The sequence below is a fragment of the Schistosoma mansoni genome, chromosome W, assembly GCF_000237925.1.
Source record: "Schistosoma mansoni strain Puerto Rico chromosome W, complete genome".
In the NCBI taxonomy this organism is placed as follows: Eukaryota; Metazoa; Platyhelminthes; class Trematoda; order Strigeidida; family Schistosomatidae; genus Schistosoma; species Schistosoma mansoni.
Genome location: NC_031502.1, coordinates 53,030,542 through 53,052,246, shown reverse-complemented (window position 1 = coordinate 53,052,246; position 21,705 = coordinate 53,030,542). Strand labels below are relative to the sequence as shown.

Here is a 21,705-nt window from a genome sequence, read left to right as displayed (position 1 = left end):
TAGGCACATAGCTGACAGTTAATATGCGTAAAAGTGACTGATGTATTTTCCTGAATAAGAATGTTAGTCTTCGTGCCGTCTTTCAAGCTGAATCAATGGGACCTATTCCTATAACCCTGGATTACTGGAGATGATACTTTCAAATTTACCACGCCGAATTCGCATGTTTTTCCAGTGATAACGCAAATTAGGACCATTAACTTTCACAGGTTCTATATTACTATACTCAAGGCGATCAGAATACTCCGATTCCTAAATATTTCCAAACAATCCAATCAGCTACCTGATTATAAGTTTGTTACTATCCTTAAAAATAGCCGGAATTAGATAGCATGGACCTGGTAACTCACGGGGCTTCAGCAGTTGAGGTTCCTGACTGATTTTCGACCTATTAAGTGGATCAGTATTCATCAACCAGGAAGGACAATCTAATCGGTGTTTCTCGTAGGCGCAACAGACCAGTTGAACTGTTTCTTGAGAACACTCCCCGTCACCCAAGACGTTGGATACTAGTAAGTGGCGTTCCACAAACTTCACAAATTGTTTCACACGTCAATCTTGTTACCGAATGTTCGAGTGAGCTCAAGCAACTCCATACAGTAACCAAATGCAGTTACTGCTTCCAAGTCGTTTGCACGCTTAGACTACCACGTTTCTCGGCACTTCGCTAACTTCATAAAGTTAGTAAAGATCTGTGTCATCGTCGGAGTGGATGGGTGAACTTGCAGAAACCTAGTGCTTATAGGCGTGAGTTTGCTGAGCCGCAAGCGACTTGGAGTTATGAAGACGCACAATGCTCACACATACTTTTCGGTGAACTGACTGCTAGTCTTGAACCTTACATTGATATCTGGTTGTAACACAAGTTACAGTCAATTTGCTGGTATCAGTCAGTTCAAGACTAGGCGTTTGATGGGCACTAAAGCCCAGGTTAAGTTTGGTGCAAACCGGGCCATGATCCGGTCCCAGATAGTTATTCCAAAAAGATCGGCAGTCTCGTACACAACCACCTCAGGGGCAGGTGATCCTGGTGAGATTGTTCTGAATTCCGTTTTGAGTTGCTGAAAGGACGCTAGACAGCACAAATTTTGGTGACTGCACTAGGACATGGTCCTGGTCGGGAACAGACTAGTCCGATCAGAGTTGCAGGAGAGGGTCACCGTTATCTGACCTGCGAACATCGCGCAATCGTTGACCGCCCATGCTACTCTCCCGTAGTTAGGCGCCCGATCTGCAAATCTAAGTCTCCACTTAGCACTTCGAAAATATTGACCGGAAGCACTTTATTGAGAAGACCATTTATTTGTTAGTAGAACTTATCCGGACTACAATTCATTAGCGCAAAACATCGTACTCTAACTTCAGTTGTATAAGAGTAAAAAGTCAATTACCAGAAGCGGAGAGTGTAAGGGGGAACACTTGCTACGTTTAAGATTTTGTTATGAAGCGACATTGCGAAAGTATACTTTGTCAGTCATCCTAGAAATTAAGTGCCGAATGTGAAGTAAGATATATTTCTTGTAACATATTGCAATTATATTTTCGTTAAGGAATTTATGCTCCACAACCATCGAAAAGACCCATTTTTAAGAATGAAAGTGAAGAAAAAACTTCTTATCTCTCAAAGCAGTGAGATAATAATACGTACATATGAAAAATAGTTTAGATAAATAGAGAATGTATCACACTAACTGCTTTTAATTTTAAAAAATAACCAAACGGAGTTACTCAAAGTGATGTGATAGGACAACAAGAACGCTATAATGATCATGATTACAAAATCAATAGATGAAAAATTGGAAGAAGTTAATTTGACTTTTAAATATTTCTTCAATGGGGGGACATTACACAACTAATAAATTAAAAATATGCCACTAGGAATACATATTTATCACAGAAAGTTGTTCTGAAAGAAATACTGCACGCTTTCTTTCTTTAATATTGTTCTTTACGGACGACGCCAAACTGCAGAGATATAACTACTCCAATCGGAAGAGAGATTTTGTTGTTGATTAGATATGGAACAAGTAACACTGTGATTTAAACCGTCTTCTAATAATTTAAACTCGTTTGATTTTAAAGAAAGAAATGTAGCCAACGCACGCATGAGATGATTACGTTCTGAAGATTGTTTGGGTAGTGTTATAACTTTCAGTAAGAGGTCTTTCAAATGTTCAACAAGTACACTAGTGTTACTATGATGAGAGTTGTTCGATTCCAAGATATCTTGATTTTCTGTACATTGCACTTTTAATATAGGATTGGAGTTATTTTCAAGACGTCGAATTTCTTCTTTTAACAGCTAAATTAAATAAAAATCAGCTATACAGTTGAAGTTAATAATGATTAGTGGATTGTTGATTACCAGTTAACATGACAGTTGTTTGAAACAATAATCGATATAATTGGTTAGTAGAATATTGAGAATAAAAGTAATCTAGAGTAAATTAGTGGTCATAATATGGATTTACTTATGAAGGCCGATTTCGTCTACAAACTGACCTACATTGAATAGTTGAAATTCTTTAATTCAATTTAGTTTTATCATAACAGTTAAATTTGAACAATTGTGATATCTCCCTCCACCTAGTTAATCTATTAGATAAATAACACATATCGGAATATGAACCGGTATTTGCTGAATACTTTCAAGTTTTTCAATTGAAACAGATAATCTTTTTATGGTCATTATTACAAAGTGATTATTTAAAAATTACATTAATACTATTAAGAAGAATATAATCGTGAAGTTACTGTAGTATCTAGCTACATGAAAAGCAGGTTTTAAGCAGTTACATAAAAAAAACTAAAGGATTCATATTCACGGGGTTGTGGAGATTGTTAACTTTTGATTGAGATCATGAATCAATCAATGTTAGACCATCATTGAAAACCTGCTTAGTAGTCTAGAGTTTGAGCGTCGTCCAGGGCATCCAGATTTATATATATATATATATATATATATATATATATATATGTATATATATATATCATAAAAATGTCCTTGGGGAACGTTACAAAATAGCATATTAAAAGAGACAGAAAACCAATAACATTTAAGGTCCTCCCAAGTGGGAACTACGACATGAAGGTGAAAACGGGTGCTTTGGCGAGAAAACAAGAAATCCAAGTTTCCGAAATAAAATTACAAAAATAAGACATTTACCAAGTGAGTTCTGGGGATCTAAAATTCCCAACACAATACAATTGGAAGAATTGAAGTGGTGGCATGTCGATAAAATTTAAGTAAAAACTAGAAAGTTTGATACGATATTAGTCACCAAGTTGGTTCTTATAGATCAATTCAGATTGAATTGCACATAAGAAATTAATTTACTAGAGAAGAAACACAAAAGTACTAAGTATATTAAGCTAGCTACTAGTATGTTTAATGCATTTTGGAGCTAGGAATGCTAACATTTCAGTAAGTATCAATCAAAATGTAAGTTTGCGTTCAAATACGCAACCTAATTATTAAAAAACTCGTTTGCAATGCGCTGAGGTTTCTAGATTAACTATTTCATTGGACCCTCAATTTACATTTTTTGCATACAAAGAGCGCTATGTGCTTGTACTAAATACTAAAGAGGACAAAATCGCCAACTCACTTTAACTGAATAATTTAATTTGATACAGTCACAACTTTGTGATGTTACGTTTTTATCCGTTATAGTTTTTGCTACCGCCACCAATCGAAAATTTATCAGCCATCTGTTGTATTCAGAGGGTACTGTGATGAGTATTGCAGCAGGTATTCGCTAGTTAAAGAGAAGCTGTTGATATTATCGTTGCCCTCACGTTAAACTCAGGGTAATTTTAGATATATTAAGTTCTTGAAAACAATCCTGACACTTTCCTCTAAAAAAGGGAACAATATTTAAGTTGCCATTTTGATGCATCTGCTAAGCGACAACTGCCATATTGGAATCATCATGGTCGGAGTATACACATTCACTTCATGAGCAGCTAACGTTCAACACTCCTCTTCAAACGCAACTGCTGGCAAAATGGTTAATTTTCTCATCAGTGAGTTGGTGTCAAACTTTATCATGTTATGCAATACCGTTTTTATGCCCAAATACTATTCGCTGGATAGGTGATAGGAGCAAACTGTCAAGACCAACTATTTGCTGAGTTGGTGTTACAAAAGTACCATGTAGATGTCTTGTCATCTTAGCCAACCATATGATAATTCATACAACTGATGAACTGATAATTATTCTCGACAAGAAACAGATTGTTTTGTGTGATGATACTCATAGCCACTAGTGACAAGGATTTTGAAAAAGATTGTGTAGTTCGGACTGTTTGTGTCAAGTAACCCAATTTGGAGTGAAAAAGCCTTTATTTACAATAGAGGAGACAGTAGAACACCTCGTATATATCCGGGAATTGATATAAAAGGTTGTATAGTAACATCCAGACTGGAAAGTGCTGATCCCTCAGGTTTTAGTGAAAACGCTTGTTCTATCGAAGGACAACAAAGTTGTTGCGAGTGTGTGAAATATGTTACTTTTAGTTGACCCTCCCGACCGTTGCTGCTACCTTGACGTGGTGGTCGGGCTTGCCTATCGTGATGATCCAATCGAGCTATGCTGGCTGGAACAATCGTTCCTCAAGGTCCTACCATGCCAGACAGGTCGGTTGAAGAGCGGTGAGACTAAAAGCAGCAATCCCAAGGTCCGAAGGCGAAGTCGTACTGCTGACTGTACAGAGGTGTGAAAGCAGTAAGGTGTTTCCTTCAGACAACCAGCATGACAGCGATGCTGCCTTCCCACAAGGAGGGGTGGGGTTAGAAAAGGTCGACCCTAAAAATGCACACCTCGCCTTATCCCACGGATTTCCGTCTCCGGCGGTAAGGACTTTTGAAGAACGGAGCTAACACGTCAAAAATCCCCCACAAAAAGGCCGTGCGTGACCGGCCTCAAGCAGATGTCCCTTGGGCACTGCGGTCACGCTCCCAGGTCGTTAAGACCAACACTAATCCAACTTCTTTTTCAGGTCCCTCAAGAAATACCCTTCCACGGTGTGGGCAGCCGGGAAGTGATACTAGCCCTCATACCCTTAACTGCACACAAGACCAAGTTGGTCGCTTTCAAATCCTTCCTACACCTAATAACTCTGTTATCTCCTCGACTAACCCTTCCCACGTCCTTTTATCGCGTCGCACCGCTAGGGCAAACGATTCGAGTACACAGAACGTTATTCCTGGTCTCTTGAAACCACGCTCTAAACTACATATAGGAACTTTTAATGTCCGAACATTGTGCCAAATAGGACAACAGGCTTCCTTAGCTAGAACTCTAGAATCTTACACCATCGATGTGTGCTGCGTCTCCGAAACGCGCATACAAGATCCGAGTAGTGTCATTCATTTGACCGCACCTAATCAAAATAAAGTTTCATCTCGATACACGCTCCGTGTATCTGGAAGCCCTGACGCTGCTTCCCGTGGCCTCGCTGGAGTAGGTATAGCATTAAGTCCTAGGGCAGAACTAGCTCTTTTAGACTGGATCCCAGTAGACAGTCGTCTATGCGCTGTTCGACTAAACGGATCAGTAAGGACTCGGAAAGATAGGGAAATTCGTCGTTGCCTCTTCGTCGTCTCTGCCTACTCTCCCACTGACTGCAGCTCAGACGATATAAAAGATGAGTTCTACAGGAAACTTTCTGACCTTCTCCGAGAAGCTAGGCGTTCTGATGTAGTAATAGTAGCAGGTGACTTTAATGCTCAAGTAGGTAAACTAAGTGAAAGGGAAGGACACCTGGGTGGATCTTATGGTGTCATGGCGAAAAGAACAGATAATGGCGACCGTCTGTTGCAGCTATGCTCAGATAACCGCCTATTTCTTGCAAATACTAACTTTAAGCATAAGGAAAAACATCTTTTGACCTGGCGACCCCCGAATTCGTCCCAACGTTGGACCCAATTAGATCACATCGCTATCAGCCACCGATGGAGGGGCTCGATAGAAGACTGTCGCTCATTCTGGGGCACATGCTTAGATTCAGATCATGCTCTAGTGCGAGCACGTATTTGTCTGCGTCTTACTGGACGTAGGAAAGACACTGCAGGGAAGCCTCTAAGGGTTCTACTTAATGGTAGGCAAGCTAAGAATATATTTCAGGAACAACTAGAAAAACAGTTAGGCAGCCATGTAAGTTGTGTCCACCCCGAGGCAGCGTGGAATGACATCCGAAAAGCTGTGGAATCAGCAGTGATATCCGCTAATAAGGTAAACCATAACGTTAGGGAGAAACAATGGATCTCGGCAGCATCTACCGCACTGATAGATGCTCGTAAACTCATCCCACCTGGCTCTGAGCATAACGAAGAGCGGAGTCAACTTAAGCGCAGGCTTATAAGAAGTCTACGTAATGATCGTGAACAGTGGTGGGTAGCGAAAGCAAGAGAGATGGAAAAGGCAGCGGCAATAGGTAACAGTAGGCAGCTATTCAGACTCGTTAAAGAAACCGGTATTAGGAACCCGAATATCAGTGAAACCATCTCAGATAAAGATGGGCATATAATTCATTCTCAATCCAGGAGGTTGGATCGATGGGCAGAACACTTTAGGGATCAGTTCAACTGGCCTTCAGCCACACTTCAATTACCCACGATCCCCAGTCGTCCTGAATGGCAAATTGATGTAAGTCCTCCAACCCTCTGTGAGGTTGAAAAAGCTATAGGAAATCTGAAGCGAGGGAGAGCAGCAGGCCCTGACAGGTTGACCCCTGAGATTTTTAAGGATGGTGGTCCAGTACTAGCAGTGAGATTGACTGAGGTCTTAGGTAGAATCTGGGAACTGGACGTAATTCCATCTGACTGGTCCCAATCACTGATTGTGCCAGTTTATAAGAAAGGACAAAAGTCCTCTTGTGACAATCACAGAGGGATCAGTTTGACTAATATAGTGTCTAAAATATTAGCTTCAATAATACTAGGTCGCCTAACCAAAGCTCGTGAAGAGCAGACTAGAGAAAACCAAGCTGGTTTTCGACCTGGACGTGGTTGCATAGACCAGATATTCACCCTACGTCAGGTCCTAGAACATAGACACAAATTCAGACGTCCCACAATAGTAGTATTTCTTGACCTTAAGGCGGCATTTGACTCTGTTGATCGTGAGGTTCTATGGCAATGTTTGTCACTGAAAGGAGTACCAAAGAAGTACATTAACCTCATAAAGGCTCTCTACTCGAGCACAACTGGTCGAGTTAGAGCCTATGGCGAACTGTCATCAGAACTGATTACCACAAGTGGCGTTCGTCAGGGCTGTTCACTCTCCCCATTCTTGTTTAACTTTGTCATTGACTTACTTTTAGAGATAGCACTTTCATCAGCTAAACCTCCAGGAGTTGAACTTTTACCAGGAGACTCACTTGTCGACTTAGAATACGCCGACGACATAGTTTTACTCGGTGAAGACGCTGACAACATGCAGAGTCTTCTGACCACTATAAGCAACTATGCAGGCATGTTCGGAATGCGATTCTCTCCCTCGAAGTGCAAAATGTTACTTCAGGATTGGGTTGCATCGACACCTGAACTAATGATAGGGAGTGAAGTAGTTGAGCGTGTAGACCACTTCACTTATCTTGGAAGTCTCATCAGCCCTTGTGGTCTGGTATGTGACGAAATCTCAGCACGGATACAGAAGGCTCGTCTAGCTTTCGCCAACTTGCGTCATTTATGGCGTAGGCGAGATATCCGTCTAGCAACCAAAGGACGGGTTTACTGTGCAGCAGTTCGCTCCGTCCTACTCTATGGCAGTGAAACATGGCCAATAAGAGTAGAGGATATTCGTAGGCTACTAGTGTTCGATCATAGGTGTCTTCGAAGCATTGCTCGTATATCCTGGGACCACCGGGTAAGTAATGCAGTTGTTAGGAAACGAGTACTAGGTAGGGATGGCAAATCGATTGATGAAGTAGTGAAACTTCATCAGTTGAGATGGCTGGGACATGTGTTACGTATGCCCGACCACCGACTGCCCCGACGTGCAATGTTTCATGGTGTAGGAGTAGGTTGGAAGAAAGCTAGGGGTGGCCAGACCAAAACGTGGCACAAATCAATGAAGTCACTGACAAGTGGACTGGGCCATGTTGGTAGGTGTAGACTACCTGGTTGGGATTCGCGAGATGACAGCAACCGATGGTTAGAGACCTTGAATGACATGGCTCAAAATCGTTTGCAATGGCGAAGATGCATCCACTCTTTGTGTTCTACCAAATTCTAATCTTCTGAATTCCTCATGTCTTTATCTTTTTCTCTTTCCAAATTTATTTCACTGTACTATACTCCTTCAATAATTTCTTGAAACCCCTAATCTTTTGGATTTCTGATTATACTCCTACTACTTCTACCACTATGGGATTTGAATCGACAACTGCATCTCTGTGCTAATGTGGTATGGCAACTCGAACTGATGTACGTACGTACGAAGTTCTACGTTGTGACTGACTGACTGACTTTAGTTGACCCATAGATAAAGTGGTTTTTATTACAGATGTTGCAAGTTACTTCACAAAAATCTATTGTTAAAACTTACATTTACAAATCAATACTACAATATTATCTTGAATGATATGTAGAGAATATTTTTAAGTAAAAAACTGTGTGAAATGGTTAGCCATCTGTCAGTGTTTTGACTATAATACAAGCTTGACGTTAGTAAGGAATTTAGATTAGTTGAATTATATACACAAAGTGAATGAATACGGTTGCAAAATATGAAATACTGAAACAGATTAAATCTTAACTAATAGACAGGACAGTTGTACTTACGATCTCAAGTCGATTACAAAATTTGATATTTCTCAAAGTTAACTATTCCAGTAATAGAAGGCTGCAATTAATACCAAAGTAGAGAGTCAATACGAAAAGAACTGTGAAGTTACTTAGTCTACACTTGTGTCAGTCAGAGTCATATGAAGAGCACACGTAGCGATAAAATTCGAAGCCTAAAATCAGTTTTTCAAATTGATCAAGTTCTACATTTTGCTATGGGGATTATTGAATTTGCATTTTTTTAAGTGGAAGTACTTACATTGTTGGGTATCATTTTTATTACATAAAATATTTCTGTGCATCGATTATAAATAAAATTTGCGTATATTAATTTTACAACTAGAAATATACTCCGTGAGAGGGCAGTTTCACATTTAGGAACCAAAAACCATCCAAGCTTTTTACAGCATGAATAGTACAGTTCAATCATGTGTAACAACCATACAAATACCAAAAATCTTTCCCGGCTAATTGTCCTATGATAATGTGTTATATTAAACAGTTCTTTAAAATATAATAATAACATGCAATATGCAAGTATCAAGCTCACTTTGTTTTGTTCAAATAAACGAGTTACATTTGTTTCACTTTCACTCAACAATTCAGAAAGATATTCAACTCGACGTTGTTGATTAGTTAAAGCAGACTGTAAACCAGCTAATTGATTAGGTTGAACATTACGAACTTCTTGAAATGATTTAACAGAATGCTGAGATGACATATTTTCGTATGGTGAATATTGATTGGGATGATTAAGAAGCTGTTCCAAAGTAGGTATAGTGATCTGAAAAAAGATAATTGGTCAAAGATAGATCAATATATTTTAATGACCATGGCCAGATTAATCTTGAAAACTATACAGTCTAAACATCAATATCAATCAATCTGTAATTATACCAAAAAGATAAGGGCCAGTCACATGATATGTTAAGAGTTGCTAGTACAGTGATTATACTGGGTTTTTTTTAACTCTACCCTTGAATTATTCAACAAAGTGCATAAATTAAAGTCTAGCCCAATAAATCGCATTCTTATCAGAACAGGAGTTTGTGGAGATTGTAGTAGTTTAATGGTTGGATTCGTGAGTCAATTTAAGCTGATTTCTAAAGTTACATAGAGTAACTCAACAAAAGTGAGCATTTATTCGTCATATCAACTGTTGGTAACTAGGGTAGAGAATAATTAGGTACATTACAAGTGAAGTGTGAATCGCTGTGTTCATTCAGTCGAACTTCAAGAAGTGATATTACACGATTGCCAAGGTGGAAAGAGATGCGGGAGGTGTATTTGAATTTGCAGACATGTGGTTGAAGGTTTAGGTGTTAGAAAACCTAAGCTATTGTTCATAGCTAAACATTTGTATGATACTGAATGCAATGTGAGGAAATATAGTGATTTTGGTAACTAATAGTTTTCAGGATCTGTTCGTTAGCCAATTAAACTATTTATAATACCATTTCTCGCACAATTATAAGAAGATAGATTGATTAAAAAGTAGAAGCTGGATCTTAAAATCCATTGGTTTACAAAAACCTAGACAAAAGCAATAAAAGATAAATGCGACAAAGTTTGAAAAAGACGTTAAATTCAATTCTTGTGTACTGATTAGGTATAGAGTAGCTAGTTATTAAGAAAAATAATCAAAAGTAAACAAACGTTAAGATAAAAAGTAATTACTAGATAACAGCTCCATTACAGACAAGAGAACAACCAAGCACAAAAGCGTTTAAGTATAGTTTAGATAAACACTGTAAGAGTGAAATGTAACTAGATAAAAAGCAAAAGAGTGGAGAAATATTCCCTATTTAAATACTTAGATGGTAAATTAAAACCCCGACAACAATCAATATACACATCGATTTAGGATTCTTACAACTTCGAGTGAAAAATATTGGGATTAATTACATTAGAAAACGAAACTGTGGTAAGTAATGATGTTGTATATTTGAGGATGTCTAAACTTCGTAAATAGTCTACTGGAAAATGTTTATTAAACACTATAAAATTCTGAAAACTGTTTAAACTTAACTTTTCTCCACATGTAGGAAGAGCTCATATAAACAAAAATACGGAGTAGCATTGAGATCCCCTGTATTCTTCTCCCATTATTACAAGTCAACATAATATAAAAATAATAGGGGGTTGTCACACGACCCCAAGCCGTAAAATGTCTTAAATATTACGGAAGTAGGTTCAACGTTACGAAAGATTGTTTTTGTACACATAAATGGGGGTTTGGATTTCCCAATAGCCAAGGCTTCTATAAACATGAGAATCCGTTCTTTGAAATTTTTATGCGACGCTTAAAAAGCTGTGTTAATGTCAATTCTATGACAGGTTTCAACTAAATGTTTTGATACAAGTGAATATAGTTTTTTAACTCTTACGTTTATCGGAGCACCTGAGACTTACTGATTCGCAAGCCATCCAGGCACCCTTATTTGTATCATTCGATAACTCCTCCCTATGTACATGTACCCACACAAACATGTGAACTGGTAAATGCGGCAGGATGTGATGTAATCGATTTTGAAATGTTCAGGCCTATATGGAATCACGGGGTTTGTTTTTCCAATGACAATCAATTTGGCCATGTAGTATGTCTAGATGGACTCAATAGCGAACACAATGCTATAGTACATACTGATGAGAAAGAAAATAATAGACGATTTCTCTTTTTAGACACCTTTGAGCTGGTGCCATCTTACATTAGTTATGTCCGATTTGGAGAGAAGCTTATCAATCCAGAAAAACGTGAGCTGTAGAGCAAGCTATTTTTATAAGTTGTAACTAATACTTAGTTATGCAACGACGTAATACAACGAATAACTCACTTGATGTACAGACTTCTTAGAGTTTTCTTCATCTGCCAATGAATAATGCTCACTGCCACTGTGACTTAGAGAGCAATTCCTAACTGCATGATCTGATTCTGTATCAGATTCCGTGGAGGAAATCATAGAATTATCGGCTCCATCTCCTTGAACTCTTTTACGGTGCGAGTTTGCCTGAAAAAAAAACATTTCATGAAAAACTAACTCTTTTATATTATAGTTAAGATCATGAGTCAATTGAAGCTAGACCACCATGGAAAACCTGGAAGCACTGGACGGCCGTTTCGTCCTATCATGGGACTCCTCAGCAGTGCGCATCCACGACCCCGCACTCGCGAGATTCGAACCCAGGACCTACCAGTCTCGAGCCAGAGCCCCTAACCGATAGACCACTGAGCTGGCATCCAACGGTGTTAATGTCTAACCTCAACCAATCCACGAAATTGCGCGACCAACTTCCAATGTACTGAGGTAGATACCTGTCTCTACCTGACATGGATTAGCTGCATGTTTGGGATGAACGTAACTAAGTTTCTCACCTTACATAATTGCAGGAACAGTGCATTATCATGGAATTTTCTAAAACAGTGATCTAACAATAAGGAAGTAATGTTATTCACTGAATCAGACAAGTCTACAACAGTTGCTTAATTTAGCTCTACTTGTTGCAGAACAATAATACTTTAATTACTGTGAATTATAGTAATATATGGGTTGCTTCTATACTCTCAGTAGTATATGTGCCCTACAATCTGATTAATATTTCACTTGTGGCTGTTAGTTATCATAGTCATTACACTATTCCTCTAGTTTCCTCAACCTATTTTTGATAGTACTGTGGTGTGCGCTACCTATGCGGATAGATATAAGTAGTATGCAGCAGGGATTGGAAGTGGAATTCTTACTGGGAGAAAAGGGAAATAAGAAAAAAAAGGAAAACAGAGAGCAATCGGAGTAACAACATGAATGGAAAAACGATGGAATTCGTAAGGGACAACTCAAGGAAGATAAGCAAACGGTGTATTTAATGTATTGGTTTCATATTTTGTAGTGTAATTTTGGATGGTACAACTAGTTTTCGCCTGTCTATGTCTTCATCTTTTACGATTGGTGTCGCTGCTTCTACATAGCATGAAGACTCCGTGACCATGAAAGTTTAAAGAAGGGGATGTACAGACTTTCCTGGAGAAGTGTGCGGATGTTGAGGGACTGGTGGGAGTTGGGGAGCCCAAGGTGAATACGGAGGTTCTGAGGAAGCTGCTGAGATGCAGGGTAAAGGCAGCGCATGAAAGCATAGAGGATGCCGACGGAAAAATAGAGTGGGAGGCCGTTACGGAACGGTCGGTTACAGATGTTGACAACCCAGAGGACTGTTAGGAGGCGTTGCAGAAATCTAGACTGGCAAAGTTGACGGTGGATGGTGACCAACTAGTGTTGGCAGTGGGGTGATCCTAGCAGCGCACGATGTAACAATCTAGTTTAGTGATATTATTGACCGCCCTAAACTGAAGTACATGGAGCGGTATTTCAACTTACAAGTAATCAATTTTAAGTCGAGTGTTCTGATTAAAAACCATCGCCTCGAAACAATACAGTAATAAATAGATACGATAGTGCCACAAAAGTGACCAATTTTCTGCTCTTCTTAAACAGCTCGACATGCTGAACATACAAGTTTTGACAACGATAGCGGAATTAGAGTGAGTAAAATTTATCAAACGAGTAGATATTTAGAAAGATGTCGTCAATATATACAGAAGTTGCCAAATATATCTTACCTTTTTTATAGATATGAGGCTTTAAAATGACGAAGCACTAGTAGAATACATTATGTAAACATTTTAATTCTGAATCTGCTTTGCTTCTTTTAAAGATGGCTATCGACGAAATCAAGTCACAGACACAAGACTGATTAGTATTCCACCCAACAATACGTTTCTCTATATTCCAAAGCTCATGAAAAATGGATATTGTAAGATATACTGTTGATTTACTTCTGTTTTGAATCTTGTGTTGATATATTTCTGTTCTCTTAGTGTAGTAAACGAGAACACCAGTGGGGACAATCGAATGTATTTGAATACAAAATTACAGAACGTCTTAGTAAAATCTGAGAACCATACAGTAAACACTTCATTTGCAAAATGTCAATCAATCGTCTCAGACTTTATTGTTTTTTCGTTTCCTTACCAATTACTCTCTGTCCTCGTTCTCTTTTCTTCGATCTTCTTAAACATATGCTGTCAGGCATTTCACTTTCGATTGATGATACACACTACTTATATCTGTCGATATCAGTAGCACACATCACATTAGTATAAGTAGTATAAAAATTCTAAATACTTAAAATGACATTAAACTGCTATTTAACCCTCAGTAACAAATACAGACAAAGCTATATATCGATGAGCTGCAACGAACTGACATGAAAGAAATATCTGATATAAACAGCAAGAATAAACGATGGATCAAAGTAGTATGTATGAAATTAACATCAAACAGAAACATTATAAGTTGTCGAAACAGAAAACACACCAACAATTATGTATACTCTTAGACAGAGGTGTACTATGAACTAAGATTACTAGTGACAAACTATTTAGCATATCTAATGTCAATTTAGAATGTTTGTTACCAGAACACTTACACTTAAGGGATTCAAATTATCAGGTATTGAGAAATTCCGTCGATGACCAAAGGCCTTTTCGTATCCGTACGAGTTTTGAGTGGGCGAATGGTTTGCGTGAATGATACGGGCTAACTTTGTTTCCCATAATTCTCTTTCTTGACTAAAATAAAACAAAAAAAAATAATGAAGCTGTTTAACTGATGGTGGAACGGCTAGACGATTTTCCTCTTCTTATATATTTGGTTTCAAGTCAATTATATATATTATGCATCTATGCTAGATAACATTAGACAGTATAATACATAATCATTGAATATGAAAATAGAAATTTTATTCAAGTCAGATAATTATGAAGCATCAGATGTTCCCTATCAATCTGTACTATCTACACACAGTAATTTGAACTATTTTATCATTTATTTACATATTAGAACTTGTGAATCGCTCAGTAATTAGAGAGATAATTTCAACTAATTTCTTATTGCCTAAGTTGAAACAATCTTTTTATTCAATCTAAAGTTAGGGATATAGCACGTACCCTATTATTCAACATTCAATATTGAATAAGGGGAACAACTAAACGTACAACAGAGTAAAGTCAAAATGAACAAAAAGTTTTGAAGTGAGAATTCATATTGTAATATCTACAAAATGAAAGTAAGCTTAACAAAATTACATTAGATAAACATAGTAAAAAAAATTCTCACCGTAATTCACTTTCATATTTTTGAGTTTGCAACATAAGTCGCTCTTCATAATGACGTAGTTGACTAGTATACTTTTGTTCTAGTTCTTTAAGTTCAGTAGAAAGACGATTTTCACATTGTTGAGTTATCGACAGTAGTTGATCCTCTAAGGATTGCTTTTGTTTTTGAGATTGGCATAACAGTTCAGTGTGTCTGTGAAAAAATACATAGCTTGTCTATAAAACAGAAAAAGGCTCACTATAAAAATCAATAAGTGAATAGATTAAACACTGATAAAAATGTTAACAGTAAAACAAACTTAGAAGCGGAGACAAATTTGATAAATTTTAACTCTTACGTAACTCGACTGTAGTATGGTTTTGAGCCATAAATTTATGAATAGCTACACTTTATTTTATTTATGCAGTTTCTAATTAGTACTTCGTCATTTCTCAATCCATCCTCACTGAATTTCCTCTGTACCTTGATTCCTGATATATACCTACAGCTCTTTGGAAGTACTTGCTTCCGGAAATTCCAACAATGAACTTCTGGGAATATCTGATTTTAGATGAGTGATTATCTTGCTTGGTGTAAAATAAACCATAAGATCAGTATAAGGTTGTGGAGATTGTTGGATTTTGATTGAGATCATGAATTGATCAACGTTAGACCACCATTGAAAACCTGGAAGCACTGGACGGCCATCTCGTTCTACTATGAGACTCCTCAGCAGTGCGCACCTACGATCCCGAATGTGAGACTCGAACCAACAACTTCGGTCTTGTGCGAGAACGCTTAACCCCTTAACCACTGAGCCGGCATCCAACGGTGTTAATATCTAACTTCAACCAATCTACGATACTGGGCGATCATCTTCCATTGTTTTCGGTGGGTAACTGCATCAAATCCGACACGGTTGAACTCCACTGGTTACGGCTTCTCACTAGAACTCCAAGAATTACCTCTCGAAGCTAGTCACTAGTGAGTACATGATCATTATCAGTATAGGGTTGTGGAGATTGTTAACTTTTGACTGAGATCATGAGTCGATCAATGTTATAAAAGTATAGACAAACAGCTGTCCAATGCTTCCTGATTTTCGATGGATTTCTAACTCAAGTTGGTTTTTGATATCAACAAGAAAACCTAGTAATTCACAAATATCTAAAAGCAAATACAGTGTTGGAAAATGAAACGATAAAAGGTCAAGAGATCGAGTTATGTCGACTGATCGATCACTAATTAGTGACCAGCATTGTGTTTTAAATCTTGGTGCTGACTGAACTCACTCAACCAATTGTAATACGATTACTGGTTTGATTGACTTGATATCGTGAGTACTATCCTCGGATATGAGACAGATCAATTCCTTTTTCATTTTCCCATAGATTTTGAGTTCTATACATACCTTCTTTTACGATCATATTCTCAATATTTAATTCTTCTCACTATCTTTGACAATATAACTGTTTCAACTCCTTTGTTATTGATCTTGTTAATTTGATCTCGTTGGACGGATTTATCATGGTGAATTAGGCTTAACGTTAATGATGACTGACTGACTACTGATAGCTGGGTGTCGTGGTTAGAGGTAATCGGCAGGAAGCCCTATACTTTAGTTTTAGTTAGCATTCATCAACGAGATGTGTCTACAAACTTTAGTGAGCTGATACTTATTGCACGATTTGAACCCAAATCACTGAGTTTCATTGTGAAAGACGTTACTAGTGAGACAGATATGCGGGTCGCAATTGGCCTAATATAGGATGGCGATATTTACACTGACTGATTACTGAGTCCAAACGAATGTGATGTTTACTTAGTTCTTAATGCAAATCGAATACCATCGATTAATTTGTGTTTATTTGTTTAGTGTGTATTTGGAAATAATAAAAATATACTTACCTTGTTTTAACTTCGATCAATTCTTTCTTTAACAAATCACATTCTGATTGTGCTAAGGATGCATGCAATTCAGCTTCTTTCATTCTATTTTGTACGTCAAAAAGATTATGTTTCATTGATTCTAATTCATTTGAATAGTAAAATGATCTGCTTTCAATATCAGGGTGGTTAGTACTCACCCCTTCATAATTAGGACTATTATTAGTATTTGTTGTGTTCGCCTCATTGGTTAGAGTGCGTACGTTGCTTAGAGCATGCTGAGCCTTAGATTGGAAACAAAAGTTTGAAATGAAAAAATCTTTCACATAAAATGATCGATTGAATAAACTGATACAATCTGAGTATATATATATATATGATCTCATCCACAAAAACCTTAATTTTCCGGCACATATCGACAAATAGTATTCCAATACTTAAAGAGTTGGTAATGAAAATTAGCCCAATCTAATGTGAGGAAATTAAAAATGAATGACTTTCATTGAGTTGAAAATACATTCCAACTTCTTTTGAACAGAACACTAGTTGGGGACAATCGAATGTATTTAAGCAAAGATTACAGACTATCTCAATAAATTCTGATTACCAAACAATGAACAGTCAATTTGCAAATTAACAACCAATTGTTTCAATCTTCACTGTTTCTTCTCTTATTCCATTGCTCATGCATTTTCCAGACGTTTGCGTTTCATTTCAGTTCTTTCCTCATCGGTCTTCTGCCAAAATACATTCTATGTCTGACCCACACCATATACTACTTATATGGATATAAGTAGACCACACCACACAACTTCTTTTGTAGAGATGTTCTACCATAAAGAAGATCGTACTATCAGCCATGTAGTTTCCCAATAAAAAAGAGCTGTCCAGTAACGTCATTCACCTTTCTTTGTACCCACTTATTACTGGCCCACTTAATGGACATAAGAGAAAAATAAAAAGCGCTCACAGTTTACTATCATGTGTAGATTTTCAGTTAAGCATATAAAGTTTGTGAGTCTCCACTTAGTAGGTATAACAGTGTTAATGGGATGTAGATTGGATTCAAGGATGTTCCGTGCATTATTGTATTAGAGTACGCTGATTGGCCATTTATAAGCCAGTGAGCGCTAGAGGATAAATGAAGACTCTAGAATCTTCCCGTGTAAAATTATAAATATACTGACGTTTTTCTTACCGTGATTCTTACTCACATTCAACCTAATTTAATTTGAATATAATTACGTTCCTGTTCAACCGTATTCTGATTTTGGGCGAAATAAAGTGTCCGAGGAATATTAAGCGATAAGAGTGGTGGGGTCGTGATAAGACAGTTTATAACAAACAGAGACAATAGTAATCACCGAGCTGAAACATACGAAAATCCTTCATTTGTTTTCTTTCCACTAGTGAATCATAATTCATTGTCCCAGTCATGTTGGACAAGCGTAAATGTTATCAACATGTGTGACTATTAGTTCTAGTTCTCTCGTTATTAGTATGATGTTAATATGACTTAAAACGTTTTTTTTTATTATGAAATGAGATGCAAGTACATTCATTTAAAAATTTTAAAATGTGAGGACATCATCAAGGAGCTAATCAATCTAGTACGATAAGTGGCAAGTCCCAACGTATTGAACTGTAATTCAGTGCATTTGGAACAACAAAGTATCAGAGTGGTAAATAAATGAAAGGAATCACTTGTGATACAGTCATGTACGAAAAATTCACATTTCTCCCCCTTTTAAACAAAATTATCACATTCAACTTATCAATCGCTGAATCATATTTATATACCAAATACTAGAGTTAGGAAAAAAAAGTATTTTTTTTAATTATTAGGGTTATTATTTACCTTGACTTTGTATGCATTATATTCATTTTGCAACTTTTGAAGTCTATCCAGTGCTAAACATTTATCATTTTGAAGATTTTCACATAAGACATGTTGTTGAGTTAATTCACTACGCAAATGTGTCAGGTTACACATCAAATTTTCTTTCTCCTTTTCAATATTAGATAATTTTTCAGTTAGACGATTCAATTCTTGATTATTTTCAACATTTACAGATTGACTTTTTTGAAATTCTAAAAGTTTCTTCTGTTGTTCAGTTGCATCTAATTTAGTTTTAACTAAAAGATTTTTCATACGATGTAGTTTTTCTTCAGAATTTTGTAATTGACTTTTTAAATCTGAAATTAAATTCTCAAAGATTAAAATCTTTTCATTTGCACTAATTAATTCCGATTCTTTATTTTTTAATTTATCTGACAACAGTTTCTCTTGTTCAATATTTATTTCATTATAATCAGTTAGAATGCATACATCAGAAGATGTAATACATTTATTATTGAATGTGTAATAGTACTTTATCATTTGTTTTAATTCATCAAGGAAATCGTTTAAACTCTTCGCAACTTTATCATCTTGAAAATTATCCCAAGTAAAATAATCTATACACAAATTACATTGTTTATTATTGTTTACTTCTTCATAGTATTGAATTAATGGTAATAAAAAAGAATCATAAAATAAACTTTTCAACTTAACAAATGATAATGAATGTATCATATCCAATGAATTATCATTACATTTTGCTTGTAATTGTAATAATTTAGCATTATACACTTCATTTATATGAGTAACTGATGTAAGTTTATTTGATAATTGATTAAATGAAGATTCAGCATATTCAACACTATGTTTTAATTCATTTACTCTTTCTTCTAAAATATGTAATTCTTCATTACAAACTTCATTTGAATGAACATGTTTGAATTCATTTGAAAATTTATTATGATAAGAATCATGTTCTTCTTTTTGTTTAGTAGAAGACGTTTTTAATGTGTGAAAATATTGATTTAAATCTGTTGATAGAGTTTGACAATAATTTTCTTGCTTTATTATTTCACTTTTTGATGAAGAATGATTAAAAGGTATATGATAATTATCAGTTGAACAGGGATTGATCTCTTCTAATAATCTGTTACACTCAGAAAATACTAATTTTAATTCATCTTTTGATAGATTGTTTCTATTGTTGAGCTTTAATGACTGTAATGCAGTGTTAAACTGTTGTAACAATGGTGAATCCTTTCCATCAAAATTATTTAAGTTGTCTACTTGTGTTTCAGCGCATAGACAGTTAACAGGAACTATAGTTATTTCATTTAAACAAGATACATGTAGATGTTTTTCAGAATTCTGCAATGAATCCTTAGTGAATGTTTCACAAGAAGAAGAGGCTGAAATTGTACAAACAGGAATTTTAGTCGTCTTATCACCAATATTGTCAGTTGATACACGGAAATTTCTTTTATGTTCATTATCTGCAGCGTTTTCTAATGATGTACTTCCAAGCTTTAACGTTTGTGCTTCATTCATACAAATAGATTCATTTAAAAATTCAGAAGTACAACATGACTTATCAAATTTTTCAACGGTTCCACTACCTTCTTGATGAGTCTTGCTATGGAGTGACTTCAGATATTCCAATTCTGATTTAATTTTTGTGTTAACTTTTCTCTCTTTTACCACAAGAGCTTTCAACTTGATCACTTTCTCCTGCTCTGCATCAAGCAACGATTTGAGGTCATCCATTTGATTAGCTGACCTGCAAAACAACAAACTAGAGCAGATAAACAAAGACAATAAATCTTCATACAAAAAAAATAATTATGTTGACTTTACCACAGTAAAAGAAGGGGGAATTTAACCAAGTTTAGTATGTTTTAGTCGCAACAAAAACAACTGGACGAAAACTGACCATTTAACAGGCAACACAATTTGAATACACTCCACCTGTAACTCTTTTAGAGTTACTGCCAGATGTGAGAACCAGGAGAGGAGCTGACATTGTTTCAAATCACCACCTGGTTATGACCAAGATGAAACCGAAGCTAAAGAAATACTGGAAAACTGGGGAGACAGCATTACAAAGGTTCAATACAGCCTTCCTTCGAGATACTAACAAACCCAACCAATTCAAGATAACTCTCAACAGGTTCCAAGCTTTACATGATCTACTGAAAGAACAAGAAACTACCATGGAGGACAACTGGAAAGGGATCAAAGAAGCACTAACTTCACCGTGTCAAGAGGTTCAGGGTCTCAAGAAGCATCATCGTAAGGAATAGATCTCTATGGGAACGCTGGACAAGATTGATGAAAGGAAGACCAAGAAAATAGCAATTAACAACAGTCGAACACGCGCAGAGAAAGTCAAGGCGTAAGCAGAGTACGCAGAAGCAAACCAATAAGTGAAGAAAAGCATTAAAGCCGAAAAGCAGAAATACATGGGAGAACTAGCAACGACGGCGGAAAAAGCTGTGAGAGAAGGAAAGATGAAACAATTATATGATACAACGAAGAAACTGGCAGGGAGATATAGCATACCGGAGAGACCAGTCAAGGACTAAGAAAGAAAAAATTATCACGAAGATTCAAGAACAGACGAGTAGAATAGTTCGAGCAACTGTTCAAAAAACCAGCCCCACTGAATCCACTGGACATCGAAGCAGTAAACACAAACCTACTTATAGACGTAACTACACCAACGATCGAAGGAGTCAAGATGGCTATCAGACGAATCAAGAGCAGCAGGACCTGACAATATACCAGCTGAAGCATTAAAGTCAGACATTGAAGTAATAGCAAACATGCTTCACCTTCTATTCAAGAAGATTTGGGAGGAGGAACAAATGCCAACGGACCGGAAAGAAGGATACCTCATCAACGTACCAAAGAAAGGAGATCTGAGCAAATGTGAGAATTACAGAGGCATCACATTATTGTCAGTACCAGGAAAAAATTTCAACAGAGTGTTGCCCAACCGGATAAAATAAGCAGTAGACGCCCAACTTCGAGATCAACAG

General features: G+C 36.7%; 1 protein-coding gene across 1 annotated transcript; it reads right to left on the bottom strand.

The window, feature by feature from the left end:
• Nucleotides 1-1,494: 1,494 nt before the first annotated feature.
• Nucleotides 1,495-19,402, bottom strand: Smp_038140 (putative golgin IMH1; the record flags this gene model as incomplete). Its single annotated transcript, XM_018790136.1, has 7 exons — nucleotides 1,495-2,302; nucleotides 9,342-9,575; nucleotides 11,626-11,799; nucleotides 14,273-14,414; nucleotides 14,962-15,153; nucleotides 16,849-17,111; nucleotides 18,686-19,402. 7 exons carry the CDS (start codon nucleotides 19,400-19,402, stop codon nucleotides 1,949-1,951), a joined length of 2,076 nt encoding a protein of 691 aa, XP_018655509.1. The 3' UTR covers nucleotides 1,495-1,948.
• Nucleotides 19,403-21,705: the final 2,303 nt, after the last annotated feature.